Here is a 14,589-nt window from a genome sequence, read left to right as displayed (position 1 = left end):
TCCATTTACTGAAATTAGGAGCCTGCGGGAAGGGAGAATTTAATGGGGGGAACAGATATAAAGAGTTCAACTCAGGTAGGACATGGGACAGTTTGAGTTGCCTGTTAGACCTCCATGTGGAGATGGTGAGGGGGCAGGTGGATGCCTTGAGTCTGGAATTCAGAACACAATGTGCAGAAGAGACTAGGATAGTTGACTTCAATAGTCTCTGTTGGAATGTGGCAGGCACTCCTACATTCACAGACGCCACCAATACAATGAGTCTCCATGTCATCACTCTCTCTTTCACGGGTGACTCTTTTTCTGGACCTGGAGATGAGCTGAATAGGATGCAAAGACCAGTGGAAGGAGCAAAGAGAGGCATGTCCTGTATCATAATGACAACTCTTCCATGCTTTCCTCATTTTATCCTGGCTCCAGCAGATACTGTGTCCTCAGTCACATTAGAATGAAAGCTTGTCGTGGAAAGTCAGCATGGACATTGTCTGATGGGAATCTTTTCCCTCCATTAAGATTCCCCCCGAGGTTTTAGAAAAGGAGGAAAGTAAGACGAGAGGCAGTGGGTGGATACAGAGAGGATGAGCAGCTGTGTCCCAGGAACACCTCTGACAGCCCCCAGCCCCCGCCCCCAGCCTGAGGCTATGTTGAAGAGACCCTGCAGAGACAGCTTGGCTTTTGTTTTCATTTCCATTTAATTTGTCCAAATAAAAACTGCAATTACAGAGCCGTTACACATCCCCATGTGCTTCAGAGATGCTGTCCTTGGCACATTTGCTATCCCCACTTGGAAAATTCACCCGTAAAAGCATCAGATTCGCCTACGTTATATGTGGAAACCAGCAGTATCATCCTTTGAGCAAGGGACAAAAATTCACCCTGGGGTGCTGATGTTAATAAAGTTTAATTAGACCAATTTGTAGTGAGCTGGGGTTTCTACTCTGCAATTTGACAAGCAGCTTAAACTGATTCAACAGTTTTTATGTTCAAGAATTTCTGTATCTCGAACGAAAGGTCAAAGGAAACATAAAACTCTATCCAAAGACTCCTGGAGGTGCAGTGAATTTCTGTTGTCATTTGCGTGTGTACAGGTCTGGGCACGTGTGTTGTGTTTTTTGATGACAAACAGTGATCTTGGGCAGCCATGTAATCCATCCCATCAGTAAAGTCCAGGAGGGCAAATAAAACTCTTCTCTTCTTGTGAAGACTTTGTTAAGTAGTTCATGACCCTCTTTTCCTACTGTTGGGGACAGACTTCACAGATGCCGGCACAGAACACAAATGATACCTAAAACTCACTTGGAGTTGGCTCGAGAGATAAGCCATCTTGCCTAGGGATGGCAGATAAATTTCATCGATTATCTTGGATCAGAAAATGATTTGATTAAACGATCTTATATTTAAGACACATAACAAAGTTGATTTTACTGAGTTGCACTTTGATGTGATATTTCTGGAACTTCATCCACGTCCCTTAGAGGGAAAAGCCTGCTGACATCCACTCATATTGCCGTAGACAAGTAGCTGAGGCTGCTCTTCACGAGTAGGGGCATGTGGGTCAGGACACGGGAGAGGAGAAAATTGAACAATACCATCTTTCTTTAAAGATTTTTTGACATCGGAAATTATAGACATTCTACCTAAAAACGGAAGAAATGTTCTACAACTACAACAACAAAAAAGTTTCAAAAAAGGTTTCAAAGGGCGTGTGACAGAGTCGGTCCTCTATGTAGGCAGTGTCTACATTGCATCTACATTGCTGAGAGCAACAGGATGCCCCTGCCTCCTAAATAGGTTCCCTTCTGATCTGATACGGTGTTTTGAATACCCGCATTAGAAGCAGACTACCGGTCAAAGACGTTAAATGCCAGGAGACTCTAAGAACATGAAGATATGGTATCTAAAACTGATCATGCATAGACCTCAGAGCAGCTTGCATATATTTTTGACAAAGTGACTCTTGAGGGAGTAGGAACGAGGTCATTTTTACAAGCGCCAGGAAAGAACTGGAACATAAGATGCTGGCAGGAGGGCGGGCCACTTGGGAATGGAGACTGGGGAGATGGGAGAGAGGAACGTGGGCATCTCTGCTTAGGCAGAGGGGGAGACAAGGAAAAGAAAGGGCTGATGCTGACAGGTGCAGGGAGGGAGGACATGTAGCAGAGAGGGTGGCACAAATCAATAGCTGACGTGACAATTTGTCTTTAAATCTCAAGAAGCTGTGTAATGATCTGTTTCCTCTAGTGGAAAAACTGTCATCGGCTCTGCACATTTTAATCCAACTGCTGGGATTCGTAGCTAGAAATACTGAGAAACTATAATCTGTGAGAAAAGATTTTCCTCTCCCCACCAGAGAAGGAGCATGAGCAGAAAGAGTGAGACCACTCCTACCAGCTCACTGGGCATCTGCCAAGAACCCCTCACCAGGCATGTAAACATGCATGCCCATGTCCTGTGGTGGCCTGCCTGGAGCACGTGCTCACACCCAGAGTCTAAGCGCCGAATCAGATGAAGCCCACGCAATCCCAAACATCCAGCCAGCTCATGTCACAGGGCCAGCCCAACTGGAAGTTGGCCCTTACCCCCACCAGCCGACACCAGATGACAGATCACAGCTTTTGTGTCGCTCAGTGGGTGCTCTGAGACATGATGACTCTGTTTGCACGTGTCATAAAAGGCACATTCTCCAAGGCAACGTGGGCCAGGCCATGCAGTTCAGAGGATGAGAATCTCAGAGCTGAATTGTATTTCCATCTATTTGCATGAAGGCAGCATAGATACAGCTACATCTGCATGATTCTTGCATGATGCAGCCCTGCTTGGGTGGTGCTGCCAAAAGATACATGTGCTTGTGTCTGCTGCACGTTTGTTTTTTGCCCCACAGCCCCTCCCTGTCTCTCCCAGGCCTCTTCTTTCACAGTAAAAAGGATCAAGTGCTTACGCTTCAAGGAGCACAAATGAATGAAGTTGCATGCATTACTGATATGAAGATAATAAATGTTGCCATGTGAGAAAAATAACACGCATAGGCATGGTTCAGGCAAACATCGCCATGCACTTGCCGGCATCAAACGGATAGCCCGAATGAGGCAGCCATGTGAACGACAAATCGTGGAACTGATTTTAAGGAAAATAAGTTTTGCTTCGGAAAATTGCATTCAAAATATATGCACTTGAAATCAACTAAATATGAGAATTTGAACATTCGATAAATTAGAACATTCGGTGAAATACAAAATTCCCAAAAGTTGAAAACAATGATTTCACCCAAGTTTTTTTTAAGATAAAACATTAAAAGACATACATCACAGGGTTTCTTGACATCCCCCACCCTCCACCAAGTAAAACCAAAGAAAACAACAAATTCGGAGACAATATGGAAGGAACCTTCCATCCCTTGATGCCTTCTCCGTTCTCAAACAAAAGGATGAGCTGATGGATCCGCTCTGACCCTTGGGAAGAGTCCAGGCGAGGCAAACCCCTCCCGGCTCAGCTGCGTATTCCAGTTCCTCCAAGATGGGACTCTGGCCTGTCTTTATTTCCTTTAACCAAAGCAGCCCAACTATTCTGTGGCCTGAGCCAGTGAGAACGCAATGAAAGAGCAAGACAGTCATGCCATAAATTCTGGCGTGGGGCAGGGGGGCGGGTATCAACAGGCAAACCAAAACTGCTTTAGGGTCTAAATTCACCTGCGAGGGCTTCGAGTGGCCTCGCCTATTAACAGACCTCGGAAGGATTCCTCCGGTGCATCTCAGAGAATCGCAGAATCGAGACAGCTGAGTGGATCTGTCATGGAAATGAAATTGCTCAGGCTCAGCTGTTGACTGTGGGAGCAGACGTCCCCCAAACATCACCACATAAAACTGAGAGGAGAACGCTCTCCAGCGCGCCCAAGCAGTCCGCCCCATGTCCTCCCTGGCAATTTGGGGGTAGGTAGGAGTGGTAGATGCTGTGGACAGACCCGGCTTTTCATCCTCTCTCTTCCTCCCTGCTTTAATTTCCTGTCAGGTAGCCCCTTAGCTCTGAGGACAAGTGAGCAAGCAAGTTTCCTAAAACAGAGACCCCCTGGCCCCACGGTCTTAAAGAGAGCGACGGGAACCCATACGAAGAGGCTGCTATGGCCTCTTCACAGAAGTGTGCACGGGATCCAGCAGCAACACATCACATCACAGGCTCACAGGCAGCCTGCTCAGGGTGGGAGGGATCGGCCAGGCTTCCTGCTGCCTCCCGCTCCCCTTCACGCCTAAGCACCCGAGCCAAAAGGAGCTGTTTGGGATCTGATTCTTTAAATTACATGCAGAAACATGGTGAAGATGACAATATAACTAATGGTATTTACATTTTCGGAGCCAAAGTGAAATTTTTTCATCACCACAAACATTTGCTAAAGCCCAAAACTTCGCTGTTGAAAGCACCCCTCAGAGGAATTACTTAGTAAGCCAAGTTCCAGTTGGAGAAGGAGTTTATGTCAGTTTTGGAGGCATAAGCCGGGTTATGACACCAAGTGGTTAAAACATGACAGAATTGCTCCATCCAGAACTTAGGCTCAGCTGTGTTTTCAGGCCTTTTATCCGTAGGTGTGACCACAGCTGCCGACACTAGTAGGTTCAATTGTGTGGACGCTAAGCATCTCCCAGCCCCGCCATCAGGCCACGGCCAAGTCAACAAAAGCAGTGATTCGATGTGTTTACCCTGGATCAATTTTGTTAAGGAAGCCAATACCTAGAGGGCCTGGAAGATGCCTTCTTCCTACATAGTACGACGCCAAAGGTCAGACAGAACTGTCTCCTTAGATCCTTCTTCCCCTCCCTTCCCTCTCTAGATTCTCAGAAGACACATCAAGGAAACTTGAACGCATCCATGTACAAGAAGCAAAGAGGGCTTATAACTGCCAAAATGTCCTCAAACCCTACTTGTGCTTGCCCCACTAAAAATCAAGGGATGCTTACAAAAATTTCCCAGGGCATGCAAGCCACATGGCCACAGCTCAGAAAAGTTTTGTGAATCTGTTACACCCCAGCAGTACCAAAAACCTGTTTTCTCCACACCCCCAGGCTGCCTGCTTGACTTTTTCCTTATCTACACAGTGACTCATGCCTTAAACTCCCGGGCAGCACTATATCTGCGCGCGCACGCACAAGCGCGCACACACACACACACACACACACACACACACACACACACAGTCTTTGCATAGGTAGTGCCTATTCAGCCTACTAAGGCTCTTCTCAGGAGCTCCTTTCTCTAACAAGCCTCCTTAACATGCCCCCAAACAGAAAACCCCAAAGTAGGCTTCCTGAGGCTCCCTGGCCAGCTGTGTGTGCTCTCTGGTTCACGAGTCATTCATCCTGGGCTGTGATTGTCTTATGAAGGACCATGTCTTAATCCTAATGCTCAGGATGTCTGTTTAACTGAATCGAATGCAGCTTAAAGAAAGCACTTTGATTTATAATAGAATCTGTAAATCTCCCCTGCCAGCGTTCCTTACGTGACAGACTGGTACCAACACCGCCTGTCACTCCAGTCAGAAACTTGCCTATCCGCCACCCAATCTGTCACAAAACTCTCCCTTTTTTAGCTCCTATCTCCTTGGCTTGGGCTCATTGTCTCTCACCTGACCCCCCACTACTGCTCTTTTGACTGAAAATCCCACCTGCTCTTTGCTCACTGAGACAAAGATCTGGTCGCGTCACTTCATTGTTTAACACTGTCCCATAGCTGCAACTGCCCTGGAGCAGATCTCTCCATCTAGTGCCACAGCCCACTGGGAGCTGTATGGGGAGTGGGTGACAGAGATGTTGGCATCCCTTCCACTCTTGGAGCAGTTGGATGAGACCTAAGATGTCCCAGATGTGCTAGCCACAAGCAGAAATATCTATTTACCCCAGTACCCAGACAAACATTATTTTCTGAATACTCTATGACGTAAAACTCTGTGGGAAGTACTGACCCAAAAAATAAAGCCCAGGCTCCGTAGCATGACCCTGAGGTCTTCTACATACCGCGCTTTGCTCTCTCTGTTCATGCCACATGGCTTATGGTGCAGCCACAGATTAAGAGCCCTTGGCTGTCATGGCGCTTTGCTCTCCTCACACCTGGAACACCCTTCTCACTTTGCTTAGCCAGGCTCATCTCTATATATAGATTTCTCATCCTTCTACCCCATATTAATCTTTCCAAAGATGGGTTCCTCAAAATTAAAAAGGAACCACGGTGAAGACAGATCTCACGGAAGAGTTTGCCATTCAATTGTGTTGATTAAATCAAATACAGCAACACGGCTTTAAAACCCAAAAGGTCCCCTGAATGGACCAAATGTCCGAGTTCGTAATTTAGGGCCAGCAGCAGCAGCAGCAATTTCTTTTCCCTGTTTATTCATTCTTGGCCGCTTGAACATTATCATTTTCTTCAGAATCAAAATCCTGGGTTCTGAAAAGGCTTGTATGACAGGATTTAGAATCAGAGACAATTTGTGCCTGTTCCTAGGGGTTATGTTTGGAGGAGATAGCTAATTGAAATATCTTGTGCCTGTCCCCTCAGGCGCTCTCTTTCTCCCACACCAAGAGCTTACAGGCTCACATCCCTGATACCTGCCAGATCCAGTGAATGTGAATGACTACAAGCAGCAGAGTGAACAGAAACTCGACAAGGAAAAGCTGCACACAGAGCCGTTGCAACCACAAGTGTTGGTTGGATTTTATTTATGCGAGAAAAATATATTGACGACCTACTGGGTTATTTTTCTTAATTAGGGTAGTCTATTCATGGGTGTTAACAACATTATTCTCTATACCTTTTTGTAGGTCTGAAATATTTCATAGTAAGTAAGAGTTTTCCAAATGGTTTATCTATGTTCAATGAAAGGCAGAGGAAGAGGCCTTCTAGGTCTTTTTTGTTTTGTTGGGAGGTGCCCTTTCACAGGCTGGTGGTCAGATGCTTGGGAAACATGCAACGAATTAATAGGGAGACACTTTTCACCTGAAGAGTTGTTGATTCTCCATGGGCTGCCCTTTTAACAAATAATTGCTATCGTCAATGTCAAAGATTCATTTTTCTTCCTAGTTCAAAATTTTTAGTTCAGGACCTTCAAATATTCCAATTTTCACAGAGAAAGAGGGAAGAACTTACTTTTCCTGCACACCTTGTGCAATGAAAATCACAATAGTGTTTGTTCTTTATCAAGGACATTTGTTTCTCATCAAATTCAATCTTCATAGCTAACGGCATAATCAAAGTCGGGATTCTATACTTGTAGATAGAGCGATATTAATCCAACTTTATATATCATGGAACCAACACTAGTTGCTAACTTAGGCTATGTACATTAATAAGAGATATAGAACATTTTCATTTCCAGTTATCTGACTCAGCAGGAGTTCGACTTTGAGAACCCACTGAAAATATCCCATGTGGATAAAGTAGAGCCACTATCATTGAAGTACTTGGTTCATCACCAAACAAAATCATTGCTCAACTATAGCCCATGGCCAAAACCAGAAAATGCAAACCAACTGTTGAGCCGATTTCCCCACCCATCAAATAACTGCCTCTTTGGATTAGCAGGCCCAAATAATCCTCGTCCACTCTGCCCTCTCTTTCTTCTAAAATTAGGAATAAAAAACTGTACAAAGTTTAAACTAAACTGTGGACAATGTACATTGCACAAACTTGTAATCAAGCTACCCAAATTCATGGAATTGGTCCATGAAGAAGAACCATCATTCATATCCCAAGATTGACCTGGATTAAAAACATTCAGGAAGAGGCTATTTAGCCTTATTGGATACAGTTACTCAGTCCTCAGATGAGTCACGAGCAGTAAATAATTATCCACAATTTTCCCTTCTGCAACCTTCTTTCATAAGGAGTAAAACTGGAAAGGGCTACTGGTCAAGATGGTGACATAGGTAAACACTACATTTGCCTCCTCTCATGACCACATCAAAATTGCAACTAAACTACAGAACAGTCATCATTGGAAATCACCTGAAGTCTAGCTGAACAGAAGGTCTATAACAAAGGGCATACAGAAGAAGCCACAACAAGACTGGTAAGAGGAGCAGAGACATGGACTGAGCTGGTCCCACATGAGCATGTGGCGGTTAAAAATCAAGAAGGAATATCTCAGCTGAGAAGCAAGGGGTCCCAGCCTTACACCGGGATCCCCAGCCCAGGGTTTCAGCACCAGAAAGAGAAGTCCTCACAACTTCTGACTAAGAAAATCAGCAAACGTTGTGGCTGAGTACTAAGGAGGATGGCTGGAGTCACAGACATTCCTCTTAACAGTCCTACACGTGGACTTACCTGCTGACGGATGCACTAGCTCTGAGCTCCAGCGGTGGGGTAGCAGCTCTAAAGGCTCTAGGAACATGCAGGGAGGAATTAAATTTTCTGACTTCAGGGCAAGGGGTAAAGGGGCAGCTTTCTCCCAGGTGGAAGTGCTGGCAGAGTCCATTGTTCCTTTGTTGAAACCTCCACTGCTCAGCATGTAGAAGCCAGGTGGTCGCCATATATGAGTCTCCATCAACCTAGCTGACATCGTTGGCCCTGCCCTGATGATTCCCTGAGACCCCACCCCTCCCAATGTATGGGCCCACCCAAGCCGCTTCCAGTGGCTTTTCCATAAAAACGGCCTGTCTTGGCTCATGTTGTGGATTTTCCTAAAATCTCTCAAATTTTTGCAAGCCCCAAGCATTCAGTATCTGGCCCCAGTGCCCCCCATATCTCTTGCCGAGTAGTCTCAAGCCCCACACTAGTGGCAGCTGGCCTCAGTTTGCAGCTTAACCTCTCCCAGGCACCTCCGAGCCCAGCACAAGTGGCAACCGTCTACAGATCATTTTGTAGCTCATACCAACTGGCCCCAGACTGGGCACAGGCAGCAGTTGAGCTTGGCCTGCAGCAGAGCTTCTCCCAAGAGGCACTAGAACCAATACATGCAGTAGTCAGCTTTGTACAACACCAGAGCACCACCCTGCCACCTCCACATATGACACACCCAGTTCCCTGCTAAAGTGAATCCTGCTCTGTAGGGTCAGCCCCTGTACAATAGCTCCTCCGCTATGTCACAGTCAGCCCTCGTAACCAATCAGCCCGAGGGTCATTCCATCCTACTGATGTGCAAATAGCAACCAAGGCTCAACTACAACAGAAGGGCACACACAACCCACACAAGAGACATACCTGGAGTACCTGGATCAGGTGACCAAGGAAACTGCACCCCTGGGCTCCACGAGACACCTACTATATGAGGCCACTCTACTAAGACAAAGACATAGCAGCTCTACTAATACATAGAAACAAACACAGGGAGGCAACCAAAATGAGAAGACAAGGGATTAAGAGGTGCAAATTGGTAGTTAAAGAATAGTCATGGGGATACAGAATATAGCATGGGGAATATAGTCAATAATAGTGTATTGGCTATGTATGGTGTCAAAGAAGTACTAGATTTATTGGGGAGATTACCTTGTAAATTATATAATGTCTAATCACTACACCTGAAACTAATATAATATTGTGTGTCGACTGTAATTGCAAAATGAAAATTTATTTTAAAAATTAAAAAATAAAATGAAATATGTAAATGCAAAAATAAAAAAAAGGTGATGAATTAGAAAGGACTTTAAAGATAATCTAAAAGAATAAAAAAAAACAACCAACCAGGAGAGGTCAATTGATTTGCCCTATTCCTCCTTTCAGTAGAGTAGGAGGAATAAATGAGATCGCAAGTGTGAAAGTGTTTGCAAACTCTGTCTGAGATTACTGTGCTAGTAACCTCATTAGGAGTAAGAGGTCTAGGTCCCCTGACTCTTAACCCTGCCCATGCATTACCTCTTCATGCTACCAATAAGCAAAAGGGTGGCTCCAAATGCTTCAACAGTATGGACAGGTTCACAAAATACACCTGAGACACGTATCCTGAATCAAAGCTCTCTTTCCAAGGGCAGCACTGAAGCAAAGACCTGGCAGCCTTGGGTCCCTGACACTGAGCACAACAACAATGACTTCACTCTGTTTCCCTGCCAGTTACTTTTACACTACATTTATTCAGTTTACTCAAACTAGGTATATCCCAGGAAAAAAAATGCAAATTCAACCTCTAGCTGTCATGAATATATGTTCAAAGAATACAAATGTCTTAACATACAATGGCAATATGTTGACTGTCAAAAATTTGAGAGTTTGCTATTGTCTATTAATAATACTCTTCATAACAATAAAGTACGGTAGGGTATATAAAATATATCTAAATAAAGCTGTCAAAAATTGATGAACCTGAAATTGCTATTGCTTCTTTATGAAGTACGACACAGCATATCTTGAAATAGAAAATGCACTGGTTTAAATCTTAAGCCCTTTATTTAGTACAATGCAGAACATTTTATTTTTAGACATCGGTGAGTTTTGTTTTGTTGACATCTTCACTTATTTGGCTGAAAATAAAAGTCAGGAAAATCCCATGGTGACTAATAGTAACCTATCACGATATTAGAGCAAGTATAGAGACCATTCTTTGTTTAGACCGATGTTAAATCAGCTGGTCAGTAAAGGCTTTCTTTCTGTCTCATAATTATGACATATTAACAGTCAAACAGGGTTGGACTAGGAATTCTCTAGAAAGAAAGGTTTTCATTTTATACATGGAATAGTCACAAAATGTAGATGGCTTATATCAACTCATTGGATTTGCCCATCTTAAATTGCTCTGAGATTCAGAAAATGGATATTTTTATATGTTGTGCAACAGTTTCTCCAAATATCTGCTCGTGCTCAATAAAACTAACATATCACCCCGACACTCCTTAATCTCAATGTGTGACATATGAGTGGACATATCCATCTCACACACATATAATTAGGAGACTCAAAAAATATGCAAAGATGACAAGAAATCACCTGATTCTTTGGCTATGCTCTAGTAACAAATATATATTTCTTGGCAATTAGCCAATCATTTTTGGAAATAATATAGGACCATGACCCAATAAAGTCTAACAACCTATGCCTTGCTTTACATGCACCATTAGGGCCTGTCACCAATCACCAGCCGTCTTTCTCAGGCATACATTACTTTCTTAGGAATCACGAAACACCCTTAGATAAATTTGCCCTTCTCCAAAGAAATACATTTCTGACTCAACTGCGAATCCTGATTCCAAGCTAAAATTAACGCAGGCAGGCAATTTAGGTTCTTTAGAAAATTCCTTAAAAATGACAAATGTATATGATGTTAAAGCCATCCAATATGTCTGCATGCTGCCTTATTAAATTAAAAACACCTGGTTTATTTATACAATGTATCCAATGGCTTACAGATTAGGATTCTAGAAACAATACATGTCTTATAGCAAAAAATATACATATAATAATCCACCTATAGTTTATATAAATGATGAAATGTTTCTGAATATATCTATATATCTATATATGTACACATATATACTCTGTGTGTGTGTATATTTGCAGAATCAGCACACAAATACTGCAGTCCTTCATTGGCTCTTCCACTTCAGTGTCAAGGACACCGGGTTTCAAAGTCTTAAGCTGCTGAGCAAAGGTCACCGCTGAGGACAAAGGACTGGCTTGATGCACCTCCCCTTGTGAAGGACCAAGTTTGCTGGACAGTGGCAACCTGCAACACACGGCTTATTGCATGGACCAATCTCATTCCAGTTGTCACAGGTCTTGGCACATCCTGGACCACAGGTATCATACACGGCACCGTGCTTGCACTGGGTGGCTACAAAAAAGGAGGACACAAAAGTGAGCTCTGGCCTCATTAATCCACCTTCGACCTGATGCAATTTCTGCAGTCACTGCCACATGTCACTTGCTGCCATTCTGCAGGCCTTTCCACAGCAACGATTCACTTCTGCATTTTAACAGAGGAATAACAAACACTCAGCATTCCTCGAACACTTAAGAATCACCTGCAGCTAAAAAATAAAAACATCAAAGATCCACCTCCCGGGCCAGCAAACTTCAAAATAAAATAAAATGAAAAGCTTTTTCCTTTCCAGATAAGACAAATTATACATTAGTGAAGCCACAGGAAAACCTATAAAGTTACCTAGTTATTGATAATAGTATGAAAAATTAACTCCGAAGAGTTCTTCAGGGAATTGAACTGCGATGAATAGGAATATTTTCTGCGACCTCACCAATATTCAAATATATGGAATTACACATCCGGAAAAAAAAAAAAAACTATCAAAGATATTGAAAATGTGTTACATATTTTAATCGTAGGGCTTATGTGCCGAATTAATCAAATTGAGGAACGTTAGGGCAAGAATAAAGCCAAATAGGGAAAAATCAGATGTGCATTTGGAGAGAGGAAAGTAGGCATCTGGGCCGGAGAACATAAAAATGCTGACGTAGCAAGTCCTTTTGCTGCCTTTGTTAACTCAGAGCTAAAACGATTGTGCTAGTATTCTGAGAGTTCCTGAAAATTCATGAACAGATTTGTCACTCACACACACACACACACACACACACACACACACACACACACCACAAATATTCTGGAAGTTTTATGACTCACAGACTCTATCATCTGAGTTCCTTCCAGTGACAATCAAAGAGACCGACCCCGCTTTATAATGTCAGGACAGATGACATTGTAGGAATTTGGAAAAGAGGACCCTGCAAGAACACCAATAACAATCCAACCTTCATTTGAAATTGCTCCAAACGATGGCAGATTATCATTTTAAATGCTTCCATCATTGTTCATGCCCTTTGTAAACAGCGGGTGAAAATCGTTAATTATAAAATGAAAAAACAAAACTGGATTTCAAGCAAGCGGGCCTGACTTCGAGCCCTTCGAATTATATATGTAGAGTTACCAGAGAACATGAGCGTTTGACAACATCTAACGGACAGTAAGTAAATTCCGTGAAGGCCCCTCAAATACCCATTACACGAGTTAATGAGAAAAAGGCGCCCTGTCCAGAGAGTGGTCACTGATCTCTCACAGGGCCTTACACATTATCAGAAAACCAAGCTGTATGAAACGTAGAACTCTGTGGAATACCTGAGTGGAACCAACTTTATAATGTTTGGTTCTATAATTATCATTTTTCTACATGGATTTGGTTCACTTCCGGGTCCTTGTTATGTCTCTACGCCCTACGTATCCCTTTTAAAGTAGTTCAGCTACTAAATATATCTATTAGGCAATTTAGATGTGCCTTTTGTTTTCTGCCTGGATCCTACCTGATAGAGTAAATAAGTGAAAAATTATTCACTACACTTTAAGGTTGGTTATATTCCTTAACATTACCTCCACAATGAAGCTCTATTAAGTTGTTTCAGCTTTTCATAATGTAATTCTATTCCTTAGGCTACTAGGAACCTCTTATAGCCACACCAGTACTGAGAACATGTCCTCCGCCTTGATCTAGTGCCGTTGTCTAGCTTGGTGAATGCCACCAGAATTCATCTCCTCTTCCTCTCTTTTAAACTCAGTTTCCAACCTTATCTCCCACCTCTCCTGCCTGGATAAGTTGTCCCTCAACTATATCCTCAGTGCATATGCCATCGCCCACTTCTATCCCTGTGTTAACAACGTGGAATTATAATCATCGGTTTCCTTGTCCTCTCTCCCCTCAACTAAATCTAGGCTGCTAGAAGCAAAGCATTTTGTTCTTTTCTTTTTGGCAGTAGTGTGGTGTTTAACACGCAGTAGGTACTCGGAGGACTGTGGGGTGATTGAATATATAGGGATGAATGAGGGAGTGGGTGGATCAACATCACTCTTCCTTTAAATCTCTCAATTTTTGTATTTTCTCACAATCTTTGGACTTTTCACTGATCTTTTCAAAATTCTTCTCTTTTTCCCTTTTCAGTGATGGACAGAACACCCTGTACGTTGTACATGCCTGATAATTTGGAAGCATCCCGGCCGAATATCACATTGACACATGATAACTCTATCCACGTGTTGTTATTATGCTTCTGTGGACCAATAGTGTTCGAAGCTGGAAATTAGGATTCCCCAGGGAGCTTCCTGATGTCTGGCCCCCACCCCAGATGAATTAATTTAGAACTTTTAAAGGTGGAACCAGGTTACCAGTCATTTAAACAAAAAGCCCCCTCAACACAGGCAATTTTAATGGGCAGTCGGGGCTGAGAAATGGTCCAGGTAATAAGCCCTCTGTTCTGCTTCGGTCACCATGGAGACACCTTTCTAGCAAATGAGAAGGAAGCCAGAATTTCCGAAGTGGACGTAGGTGTGCGATGGAAGCACCTACTGTTTCTCAGCATCTTCCAGCCAACAAACTGCGGATGCTCTTCCCTAGTCCCAGGGCACCCGCCCGCTTGCCGATGGACTTGGGACACCTGCACGAGAACCCTTCGCTCACCTTCCCACTGCTTCTCCCCACCTGCATCCATCCTTGCCTTGCCATTCCTGTTTTCTGACCCATCTGCACTGGGAAGTGGCTTTATTATTTGTCCTCACGACACATTCATCTCCTTCTCTGTTGACTTGATTCTCTAAATATTAGAAATGTCTTCAGATCAATGCTAATCTTTAACCAAAAATGTTCCATCGTCTCTCAGACTCATTTTCTTCTTCCTTTCACCTCC

General features: G+C 43.4%; 1 protein-coding gene across 6 annotated transcripts in view; it reads right to left on the bottom strand.

Annotated features, from left to right (window-relative positions):
- Positions 1-10,337: 10,337 nt before the first annotated feature.
- Positions 10,338-14,589, bottom strand: part of BMPER (BMP binding endothelial regulator) — a 221,533-nt gene continuing 217,281 nt past the window's right edge. For 5 of the 6 annotated variants that reach the window (XM_039862722.1, XM_039862727.1, XM_039862723.1 and 2 more), the window contains one exon: positions 10,338-11,737. In XM_039862722.1, the coding sequence (XP_039718656.1) occupies positions 11,556-11,737 (182 nt within the window). In that variant the 3' untranslated portion in view covers positions 10,338-11,555. Of the gene's footprint in view, positions 11,738-14,363; positions 14,497-14,589 lie in introns of all 6 variants that reach the window. The other variant, XM_039862724.1, reaches the window with a different exon arrangement.

The sequence above is a fragment of the Pteropus medius genome, unplaced genomic scaffold, assembly GCF_902729225.1.
Source record: "Pteropus medius unplaced genomic scaffold, Ma_sr-lr_union100, whole genome shotgun sequence".
Lineage (NCBI taxonomy): Eukaryota > Metazoa > Chordata > Mammalia > Chiroptera > Pteropodidae > Pteropus > Pteropus medius.
The sequence above is the reverse complement of the archived record's forward strand: the minus strand, read 5'-3'. Positions and strand labels throughout refer to the sequence as shown.